The sequence below is a fragment of the Neocloeon triangulifer genome, unplaced genomic scaffold, assembly GCF_031216515.1.
Source record: "Neocloeon triangulifer isolate White Clay Creek 2 clone unplaced genomic scaffold, ASM3121651v1 ptg000017l, whole genome shotgun sequence".
In the NCBI taxonomy this organism is placed as follows: Eukaryota; Metazoa; Arthropoda; class Insecta; order Ephemeroptera; family Baetidae; genus Neocloeon; species Neocloeon triangulifer.
In genome coordinates, this window is record NW_026775559.1 from 4,125,585 (window position 1) to 4,137,604 (window position 12,020).

The 12,020-nt window shown below is 38.3% G+C and overlaps 1 protein-coding gene across 4 annotated transcripts in view; it reads right to left on the bottom strand.

Annotated features, from left to right (window-relative positions):
• Positions 1 to 12,020, bottom strand: part of LOC132203159 (lachesin-like) — a 96,034-nt gene that overhangs the window by 69,050 nt on the left and 14,964 nt on the right. For all 4 annotated transcript variants that reach the window (XM_059630697.1, XM_059630699.1, XM_059630698.1 and 1 more), the window contains one exon: positions 6,262 to 6,557. In XM_059630697.1, the coding sequence (XP_059486680.1) occupies positions 6,262 to 6,469 (208 nt within the window). In that variant the 5' untranslated portion in view covers positions 6,470 to 6,557. The remainder of the gene's footprint in view (positions 1 to 6,261; positions 6,558 to 12,020) is intronic.

The window sequence follows — 12,020 nt, forward strand, 5'->3', positions numbered from 1 at the left end:
AATTATTTGGAAAGAAAAAAGTGGAAAAATATAATTTTGGTTATATATTATAATTTTTCCATCGCTTGATTTCTAAGTATATGATAAAATTGATTTTAATCCCTACGTTATTATTTAAGAACACATTTTTGTGTATGTCAAAAGTTTGAAATTTTTGCTTATATATGTGCGCGGCCTGTAAATTTAAATACGGCCTCTTGGATATTTAATTTATCGTCCCAATCTAACCTATCCTCCAGTTATCTCAATTATAGACACGAATTTCTGTCAATAGTGGCGAGTCATTTCTTTTGGAAAATACAGTTCCGAGTGGCTTTTATTTTAGTTAAACCTAGTTCCGAAAAATCTTAGATCCCTAAAACTTGGTTTATTTTATTTTTGAATTGTGTGGAATCTATTAAATTCAATCAAAAATGTATATGCAAATAAAATACTATTAAAAAAAAAAAATTTAAGTTTGAAATACGTAATTCAGCAAGAAAAATATTTCTGATAGTTCAATAATTAACATTTTAATATTCTAAGAATAAAAAATGATTAATTAAACACATTGAGATGAACTTAAAGATTCAAATCAATAAAAAGAGAAAAAATTGAAGTCATTATGAATATTTTTATATTTTTAACAAACAATATTGAAATATTTAAGCGGAAATTAATTTAAAATACTAATTGGGCGCGTGAGAAAAAATACTGACACCATGTGAAAGCGGGGGGGTTAGAAATGGTTTTATTGAAAGGGGTTTTTTTAAATGATTTTTAAATTAAGTTATCTACATGAAAAACCAAAACCGCTTTGCGCGCGAATCTACAAAGACTTATAGAAGCGATTATCTCATTTCTTTCAGACGTCTATTTTTATTTGTAAATCTAACTCGGCAGGTAAAAAGGGAAAGTGGACGAGGCGACCGTTTCATTCAATCGGTGCCTGTCCGATTGAGGGGGAGAAAAATGCGCCTTTTATATTTTTGTTTCTCCCGAGAGCACGCACACTGGCAGGTACTTTTATTATTAGTTGATTTGGCGCTCTTCATTAAATAAAAATACCCTAGTACAGAATGCGTACCTACTTCAATAAGTACTTCATAGAAACACACTTTCAGGCCTGGCCATAATGAGCGAATTTAATTATTTTTTTCACTACTTATTAAACCTTAATTCTTTTATTGGATTTGAACTTTATATTCGTATCTGTTTACTATCATATTTAAACTTATTATTGCAATAAACTAAAAGGTTTCATTTGTGTTTAATTTAAACAAATATAATATAAATTTTAATAAGAAGAAAGTAATATTTTAATTGTTCAATAAAAAGCGTTACAAAAATACTGATAAAAGTTTTATGGTTTCTATTCTTTTGTATATTGTTTACTGTTTATGAATATAACTGTTTTCGTACATAAACATACAGTATGAAATATTATAAACCAAAATAAAATAAAATAAAATAAACCAAGGGTCCTTAAAATCGTAATAAACGAGAGAGAGATTTTTAACCTTAATACGTAAAGGCTTGTGGACTGCTTTGGATCGACAGTCTAATTTTCTTCTATTAACTGTTTACTTATACTCTAGAGAGAATGAACTTTTTCCAAATTAAATAAAATTAAAACAAGCCGTTGGTACAACAGTAAATGGGCACAAATTAGCACAAAATAACTCGAACCTGTTACTCCTTGCTCAGAGCGCGGCTTGGATGAATGCCTTGTGGGTTGGAGTATTTTTCGTCAAAAGATTAGCCACTAAACTTTTGAGTCTGCTAATTTGAGTCAAAGGTCCTGCACTCGACCAGCGGAAGGTGAAGTCTGATTTTCTCTTTTTAATTTCGGGCTAGAATCAGTTTGACGAAAAATAAACCCCTCCTTACATTATAAGTCTAGACCAATGAGCGCCTTAAAATCTATGCGTGTATTTTTATTTAGGTCAGGGGTGGCAATACATGTGTTCGCGCGACTCCCTCGCACTCAGGTATACAATTCTCCCTGCCTGTTCATGCTTATAAACCTATTCTCTCTCTCTAAGCGCGTTTAGCACATACATATAAATAAAAATTATTGTAATACTAAATTAAATATAACCCCATAGGATTCACACATGTCTGATTTTGTGGGGCGAAATCACACAAGCATAATGCGATCGTCACTAATGTCTAGGAGAGCTGTTTGCCGATTCAATTATGCGACATCTTCTGCAGCGAGCGTCTTTGCATATGCAAATTATTCGGGATATGCAACCGGCAGTTCCCAACTGCATCGCCATTTTTCCCTAGCCGTGCACAGATTAATGCCTCTTGTTATTTCGTTCCGTGTCGCGCAAATGATTCGAAAGCGGCACAGCCACTTTGCCGCAGTGCACGGCAGCCAATTTTGCCAGAGCTGTTCCTTCGTCCAGCGATCTCACTGTTTTCTCTGCACCGCACGCCGCCGTCCTTCCTGTGCATTTTATTGCTCTTATGCCGAGACGGGAACTTTTATGCGAGGATTGTTTTGCATGGCGGCATAAGTTTTCAACTAGACTTTGCAGACTGGAAAAATTTTGTGTTGTCGCGTAAAACGTGCATTAACGAGGTTTCAACCGGATGCTCCATTTCGTCCATGGTGTGCATTTTTTTCATTTTCACAAAAAAAAGGAGAAAAAAAAATCATTTCCTCCCTATTCAGATTTTAAAAAATACTACAAATAAATAACACATAATGCAATTGACGCTTATTTTTTTATTTTTGCAGTTCCTCTGTTTTAAATTGCGTTTCCTCTGTTCATGGGAAGCAAACGCACTACGCAATATTGCCATAAATAAATCATTCCTTCATTTCCTTCCTTTTTGGGCGGTAAAAAGTTTCCACGGGATTTTATATTTGCTGGTGATGATTTTAGATTTAAAAATGAACTCATGTTATTACTTTATGCAGGACACTGTCACATCACAATAACTTAAATTTCTCTTTGCTCGTTAACTGATCCAAAAATGAAATATTTGTTCACTTGGCAGCAAATTTTGAGTATACTTCAGCCAGATTTTAATTAATAAATATTCATTCACTCCTGTATCTGGTCAATCAATTTTCCGATGCAGCAAAATTATTCAATTTTTCCAACATTCGCTTGTTTCGTTGCTCCAGAGACGCATTCACGATTAAGCGCGCAGACCGGCCACACGCGAGTCTGCCGTAATCGCGGATCATTCTCTCGCGTTTGGCGAAACGAGAAATAATTGTACATAAGCGGGGGCATTTCAATTTGTGTTCCATGCAAATGAAGTCGTGCGCTGCCTCTGAACACGGCGCCAACAGCCAGCGCCGCCCACAATTATCAATTAGTATGCAAATTCCAATTTGCGAATGGCATATTGGATTGTGTTGTTTGCATCAAATTTACTTATTATCGCAGGTGAGCGCACTCCGAACCGACAACTTAGACTCTCTGGCAGGCGTTGCCGTGACACGTCAGGACAAATTAAACTGCATTCTGCAGCATTTCCATCTTGTAGATGCAAATTGCACGTGGGTGGATTTGCATTTCTTTTTATCATATTATTTGAAAAACAATAAGCAATAATATTGAATGATATTTCTCTTATTTGAATGTAGATTTAAAAAAAAATGCTCTTACCTAGTTTAATTATTAACAGTACACTTTGAAACGAGTTAAAAAGAAAATATTTAAATAGTTTTAAGTAATATTTTGAAAAAATTGGGCTCAAGTTGAACATAGCTTTTACTTGAAAATTAACCCTCAAGGTGCATTTAATTGAAATTAAAACAGGGCGTAACCTCTTTGAAGAAATAGAAATAAATAGTCACAAAAGGGAACGTTCGATCTGATGGCACTAGCTAATTGTGCTCTAAAAGTCTGTACTGTATATATTATTTTTTTCAAACTTTTAAATTAATTCCTTTTCCTCTCATTTAGATACAAGAAATCTTAGGTCTTTATAGTACCAGCAAGCTGTAAATTTCCCCTCTTTTTGTGATCAGTTGACTTTTAATTATTGTTTATAACAGCAGGTTTTAAATTATGCTTAAAATCTTGGAATTATAATGAAATGACTTATAAATTTCAAAATTAAATATTATTAGATTAGTAAATCGCGTCATTTGCATTCCCTTCCTTTTCAATCGAACTTTGATATATTATCATAATAAAAAGAGGCTTTTGTGGTCAATATTTTATAGAAAATAAAGTTTTATTATATAGAAGATGTCAAAATTAAAAATTTGAAAATATATTATTTTTACTTGCATTGCTTCAATTTTTTATTACTACGTTGCAAGAATTGTGAATGGAGATAATTATTTTAGTATTTTTCAGTTAATCAAGATTGAATGTATTTTAAGAACGACAAAAAAAAACAAGAAAAACGTCAACAGCACTGATAATTTGCAAATAATAATTATCTTACAATGAAAATTATAAGACCATAGCTTAGAGCATAATGTGAAGTAAATTTAGGGTAATGTTATAGTACGCGCGACGTGTTTCCCAAAATCCCTGATTTCAGTTGGCATCACTTGCATTACGTCGCGCGTTTAATAGTGGTTTTACGTCGCGCATACAATAATGGTTTTACGTCGCGCGCTCAATACTGGTGGCGGTGAAATTGTTAATAGGAAACCGATTATTCCATCGATACCTCGGCAACATGTATAGCACGCGCGACGCAATTCTTTTCCTACAATCTTAATTAAGGGGACTGCTAGGAAGAATAGGGGCCCTTGGGATGGGTTCAGAATGGGGCAAGACGACCTCCGGAGGGCCGTGCGCACCCTTATAGCACGCGCGACGGGCCGTAAATCCAGTGAGGGGCAAAGCGAACTCCGGAGGGCACTTTTCACCATCGTAAGAGACGCGACGCATGGTTATAGTACGCGCGACGCATGGTTATAGTACGCGCGACGCATGCTTATAGTACGCGCGACGCATGCTTATAGTACGCGCGACGCATGCTTATAGTACGCGCGACGCATGCTTATAGTACGCGCGACGCATGCTTATAGGAGGCGCGACGCACGACTAATTAATTATTATAAAAGGTGTTGCACGCGGCCGGAGTTGTGGGCACCCCACGAACCGGCAACTCGGAGGTGGGCAACCCCCAAGATTAATTTTTGCAGAAGCCGCGAGCGAGGGGTGGAGGCGCAGCGAGGTCGAGGACGTGGGGAAGGCCGTGCGGAGGGCGAGGACAAAAGGGCGGCTGTGTTCGTGGGGGGGCTCCGCAGGAGCCCCCCCACGATCCCCGCCCGTTTGTCCCGCCCGGAGCCGGCCTTCACCACGTTCTCGGGCGAGCGCGCCTCCAGCCCGAAGCTCGCAAACCCACAACGGAGTTGCCCACAAAAGGTGTTGTCTGCAAAGGGAGTTGTGGGCACCACACTTTTTGCTTTCTAAGCCCTTTTTGCAGACGATTCCTTTTGTAAGCAACTCCGTTGTGGGTTTGCGAGCTTCGGGCTGGAGGCGCGCTCGCCCGAGAACGTGGTGAAGGCCGGCTCCGGGCGGGACAAACGGGCGGGGATCGTGGGGGGGCTCCTGCGGAGCCCCCCCACGAACACAGCCGCCCTTTTGTCCTCGCCCTCCGCACGGCCTTCCCCACGTCCTCGACCTCGCTGCGCCTCCACCCCTCGCTCGCGGCTTCTGCAAAAATTAATCTTGGGGGTTGCCCACCTCCGAGTTGCCGGTTCGTGGGGTGCCCACAACTCCGGCCGCGTGCAACACCTTTTATAATAATTAATTAGTCGTGCGTCGCGCCTCCTATAAGCATGCGTCGCGCGTACTATAAGCATGCGTCGCGCGTACTATAACCATGCGTCGCGTCTCTTACGATGGTGAAAAGTGCCCTCCGGAGTTCGCTTTGCCCCTCACTGGATTTACGGCCCGTCGCGCGTGCTATAAGGGTGCACACGGCCCTCCGGAGGTCGTCTTGCCCCATTCTGAACCCATCCCAAGGGCCCCTATTCTTCCTAGCAGTCCCCTTAATTAAGATTGTAGGAAACGAATTGCGTCGCGCGTGCTATACATGTTGCCGAGGTATCGATGAAATAATCGGTTTCCTCTTAACAATTTCACCGCCACCAGTAGTGAACGCGCGACGTAAAACCATTATTGTATGCGCGACGTAAAACCACTATCGAACGCGCGACGTGATACTTTTACATGGGAGCACAAGTGTTGCCAACTTATGAAAAAACACGTCGCGCGTACTATAACATTACCAAATTTAGTATTTATCCAGTAAAATTTTAAGGTAGAAATGATAAAGATCACTTACCGTGAATGGCGGCCGAGGCAGCGGCCACGAGTAGCAGCAGCAGTGGCAACGTGGCGGCCATTGGTGCGGGAGGTATGGCGCGCTCGCTTTCGTCTTCTTCGCGATGAGCTTCCTTGGCCGAGCGGCAGCAGATCCGCGAGCAGCCGAGGTCGAAGCACGACTGGATGACTGGATGTGCCCGCTCCTGTGGCCTGTGGTGCGCACCCATCGATCCTCGCGACGCCGCCGTCGTGTTGGCCGCCGCGACCACAGGACACGCGCGCACCTTCGCACCTCCGAAGGTGAACCGAGGAACCCTAAAAGCCGAATTATTAGCCACGACTGCCTTTTATACATATGAAATTATATATGAACTTCAAAGAATTGCATTCGCCCAATATTTTTATAATTTTGTTTGTATGTGAAATTATTTGTTTCAGAAGAAAATGGACTTCTAACTATGTGCAATTTAAATTGAAATTTTTGTTTCAATAAAAGGAAAAAACACTCTCGAACAAAAAAAAAAAAAAAGAAAGAAAACAAACAAGGTAAACAAAAATATTTAATTTTTTTTACAGAGACCCATGGTTTTTTTGTGTTGATTTATAATTATTTAAAAAAATTTTAATAAAAACTGAAAATACAAACCTTGTTTTAGCATATTTTTAATAGATTTTTATATGAAAAAAAAAGTCAAATTAAATGTTTTTCCTAAAAAAAAAGAACAGCTAAAAATATAAGAAAATCATAATTATTCTCTGTTGACCGGTACAACTTTAAGAGATTATGGTAAAATCAATCCTGACACTTGTTTTTCCAAAATCGTCTGCTTACCAAGATTTTGTTTTCCTGTAGGTAAATTTAAAAAAAATTTCAATGTCTGCAATTTTTTTTCTATTCAATGAACTATCAAATTATTGAAATTTATTTTTCTTGGGTGCAAAACTTTAAAAATACTTTTTCATCTGGTAGGTTTCAAATAAAAATACCCCACTTACGGAGAATCTATCCATCCACAGTGAGTTAATTTTTATTTAAATTATATGTGGGAGAATTAATTTTGCCATTATCTTTTAAGTCTGTGTTGTCTAGATTAAGATTTTTTAAGATGTCATAAACGTAAGTGAGGAATTTATGATCAAGGTTATATAAGTTTCTTCTTCATTTAATTTTGCTGGATACATTGTGCTTTGAAAATAATGCCCATTATTTTTGAAAAACTGTAAATAAATAAATGAAATTTTATTTTAAAGATAAATTCTAACTTTTTTTTAGTAAGAAACATGATTAATTAAAGTTTTGGGAACAGGGTTTTGAAAAGAGGTGCACACATACAATTTCGCAAGTATTAAGACATGTGAGCCCTTGAAGCTAAACCGATTTAGCTCCGCAAGCTACGTCTCAAGAAAAGACGCAATTCTCACGTGCCGAGCGGTCTTTCCCTGAGCAGGGTGTATTAATTGGTGTAAATCACATTTTTGGCGTGAGCGTAATTAGGAGCTCAGGAGATGCGGCGCGCCGTCTGGAGGGCCGGCCAGGCTATAAAACAACCGAGAGGTAATTAGATTATCACCTAGGAGCCGGCTCGTTTGTCTTGGAGACGCGCGCGCGACTCGTTCATTTCGCGAAATGGAGGTTGGATGACCAGAGGCTGGAAGGACCGAGCGGACGACGGGGGATGTAATGAGCCGGGGGATGCGTTGCAGCGTGTTTGCTCTTGGATATTTGCCATTAGACCGGCAGCCCTCTCTCGAATTATTGTGTACGTAGCACGTATATACGCATAGGCAGCAAATAATACAATAAAACGCCCTCGGCTGAGGGATAATTTGCAACCCCTCGGAACCTACTTCATCCGACTTGATGCAGCCAACTTCCTGTTTCCTCACTATCTGATGTAACTTCGTGGAAAGCTTAGCAGTTGTTTGAGTTAACTTGGAAAATTGAATTTGCAGAGATTTCAAGAGTTAAATGTGTATCAATTTAACTAGCATTTAAATATTTGCAACGAAAATTATGAAATTTAAGTCGTGGAAAAAATTATTGATATTAGATTTCAATTCATTAAGTGCGTAACGGACTGCAAAAGTCAATTTAAAACTCATCATTTAATTACTAACAAGCTAAATCCGTCGAATTAATCAATCATCATGCATGGACGTGTGGCATTTCATGTTTGCACGGAACTTTACTGCCGACTTATTGATAGACCGCCGCACAACAGGATTTTGCGTTAATCTCCAAGGGAATTAGATTGTTCGCCATATGCATATCGGCATATATGCCACATAATCTTATTTGCAAACGCACAGTACGTGTGTGCGTTTGGAGGCAAGTTGAATGAGACGCCTGTGACAAATATGGCCAGAGGAGCGCCCACGCTGCAGCACCACAGTTAATCAAATTGCCATTTGCATGTTGGAAGGCTTTGGATCTAATTACCGCTAATTACGGATAATTTCAATGCTTGAAATTGTCGATACCTGTCATGCCATCGAAGTTTTGTAGTTGATGCATAGAAAATTATTTAATGACATTAATTGATGATTACTTGATATTATGAAAAATTTGATACAGCTTACATACTATTTTTTTCTCAAATTTTTGTATCAGAAAAAAGGTCAATTTTTGGGCACTATTAGTTTTAAAATTTTTTATAATTGTTGCAGAGTTACAACCAAAACTATGGAAGTTGTTTTTTTACAATAAAGCAATGTTTCAAGACAAGAAAGTCCCATTGCTATAATATTTTAATTAAAAATTTAACACTTCCATTTAATATGGAAATTAGGAAAATCGAAACAAGCACTCTATTCTGATTTAGAGGAAAACTTTATAGTATAATCTATTTTAGATAAACAAAATTCCCACATAAATTTTTACTTATAAATGATTTTTTTTTAAGGTATCTTACAATTTGAAAATTAAAGAAAAAACTTAAATGTTGAAAGAGGACCAAGAATAAGAAGATTGAAGTGAATATTATCAAGGAAGCTATTAAAAAAATATTGCATTCTACACATTTTGTTTTCTTCATGTCCAAAATCTCCTTCATGACGAATACCACGGAGCCATGATTTGCTTGTTGGAATTCCAATCGGAATAATTGTGTGCCCAGAGACCGGCGGCTCTTTGACTGGAAGCACTTCCGCCGTGCGTGCATGTGGCAAACTATTCACGAGACAGATTTTCCGAGTGCGTGCGCAAAACAAGGGTGCTGCTGCGCTGTCGGCGAAATTGGGCGGGCGGGCAAACACCGAGTGAGCGAATCTGCCAAAAGGCGGCAGTGCGATGAGGTATTTCGAGTGGTGAGTGCGCCACCCTTGCTCGGTCTGAAACAAAAGACACCCCACTCACTGGGGGGTTGGAACTCGACCGCGCTCTCTTTTTACGGGTCATTTGCATTCCGAACCCAGAGGATGAAAGAAGAGACGCGAACTGTTGAATTTCAAAATTCTCATGCAATATACATTATCACATAATGATCAAAAGTGAATTTAACTTTAGGTTTAAAATATTAGTCGATTAATAAAATTTGGTTGTTTGCCGTATTATTTGCGAAAAACGCAAAAACTATTATTTTCTTTTTATAATTGTATCCTAGTTATTAAAAGTTATCTCTCATTTAACGTGTGTGAATAATGATTATATAAACAATAAATTTTACTTCTCAATTCACTTCCTTTTCCACAAGCAGTGTTTCTTGTTTGTTTTATAAGTCAAATAACTGAATTAGTTCCCATATCAAGTGGCACTTTACCCTGCTTCACCAACGTGCTCTTTCTTTCCCTTTGAGTCATTTCAATTTCAAAGAGGTGCCCATTACAATTAATTAATTTCCATTGAAAATACTTGAGGTCAATTGCTCTTTCAATAACAGCCGTATTGATCATAGAAATGTTTTTCATTCAAACTTGGAGCTGTAAATCGATTCAGTATTGAAGAAAGGCTTTGTTGGAAGAAGCTATGGAAAATTTTCAACGCCGAATTTATTTTACTACCTTTGCGCACGGCATTGGTCACCGCGGTATGTGCGACCCGAGAATCATAAATCTGCACGCGCAGAAAGAAGTCTTTCTTGGCGAACGTCGTAGCAATTTGTCCGGCGGCTGCAGCGGCGTGTGGAAATTCTTAAATATAAAAGTGCCCCGGCGGTGAAAATATGACCAAGGAGCAGATGCAGTATTTCCCTGCTGGTAATATTTATATTTTAGTCGCTCGGCCCTTTTTCTAATAAAACCTTCACGTAGCATAAAAGTATGGCCGGATTACAAGAAGGACCCCCATCATTTATTTCTTCTTCTCCTCCTCGATCCCTCTGGCCGTTAAAAAGGTTTTCCCTCTTTTCGGCTTTGGTCTCAGTTCTGGGCGCGCCCAATCGTCGTCAATTATGCACGAGGCGATTCGCTTAATTGAGATCAAGCGACACCATAAATTGGCAATTAGAGGCGGCAGAAATTGCATTAGCGGCACAGGAGTGGCGCAGCCCCCGAGGCCGTCGCGGCGACAGATCCTCCTTGGCTCAGTCTTTGGCGCAGTCCGGCAAACTCGTCGTTTTTTACGCTGGCTGATGAGCCACTGGCCAGATCTTTTGTTTGATTCATCTCTGCGGTCCGCATGTTAAAATTCATCGCTGTCGCTAACATTAATCTCGCTCGCGACTTTTCGTGTGCATAAATCTGGTGCGTGGCTCTTTTAACGCGTCACGGAGCATTGAATTATTCATGCCCGCTAAATCACCCTTGTGGATTTTGGCCAGATTGTTTTCTTTTCGTATTCTTTCAAACAAATGGATACAAATTTATATTTCCTATAATGGATTTTTTTAATTCATCAACTTGTTTCTTTTTTTCTAGTGATATTTTTTAATTTGATTAGAGCGTAGGCCGTAGACACAAAACAAAATTCCAATTTCTGTGAAGGAAAGATGTATAAATTGTTAAGTGGACTACAGCTGATAAAAAAAAAAAATTCAAAAATAAATCAGTTTCAATTGTAAATAGTTTAAAATTTAATGTTTTAAATAAAAATTTGGTAATTAAATAAATTATAATAATAATGCATAAATGAGAATAAGAATTATTATATATTTTTTGCAGCATGCTTACAATCAAATATAATCAAAAATGAAATTTACAACTTTCAATAAAAAATATTAAATATTTGATATTAATGTAAAATAATAATATTTTTCCTGCTCTCTGTAAAATTGAAATAATTGTTCACTTTTCAATTTTCATTCATTAAAATATTACTACTCAAAATTTAATCATTTAAATGAGTAAATAGTAACTTTCCTCAGTGATGAAGTTTTTTCTGATTGTTGAGAAAAAAATCACTTTAGGATTGGATTCTGTTTTCATTAAACTTTTACCATTGAAACTCCAAAACCACATAAACGGACTTATAATGATGCTGAAGTTTTAACAATTTCTTTTGTTTGCGTAAAAAAAGAGTTCCTGGAACATAATTCATTACACCTCCACTTCTCAAACGGGCTGCGCAAATTGGATTCTGCGGATTTGCTGATGATTATTTAGAGTTTTAATGGTGAAGCAGCAGCCAGCAGTCTAATTGATTCCCAGCTCCAGAACTTCTACTCTTTTTTTATTCTTCGTCTCGTCGTCGGTACAACACACAATTTCACAACGCGCGCATTTCTTTCTTTTCCATTCCATTATTAATTTATTATGCGGTCTGTTTCTTTCTCTCGGCTGCTTTTGTGTCGCAAACTTTTCCACAATGAGCGCTTTCTTTCTTTCTCTGCCGCCGCCGCCGCC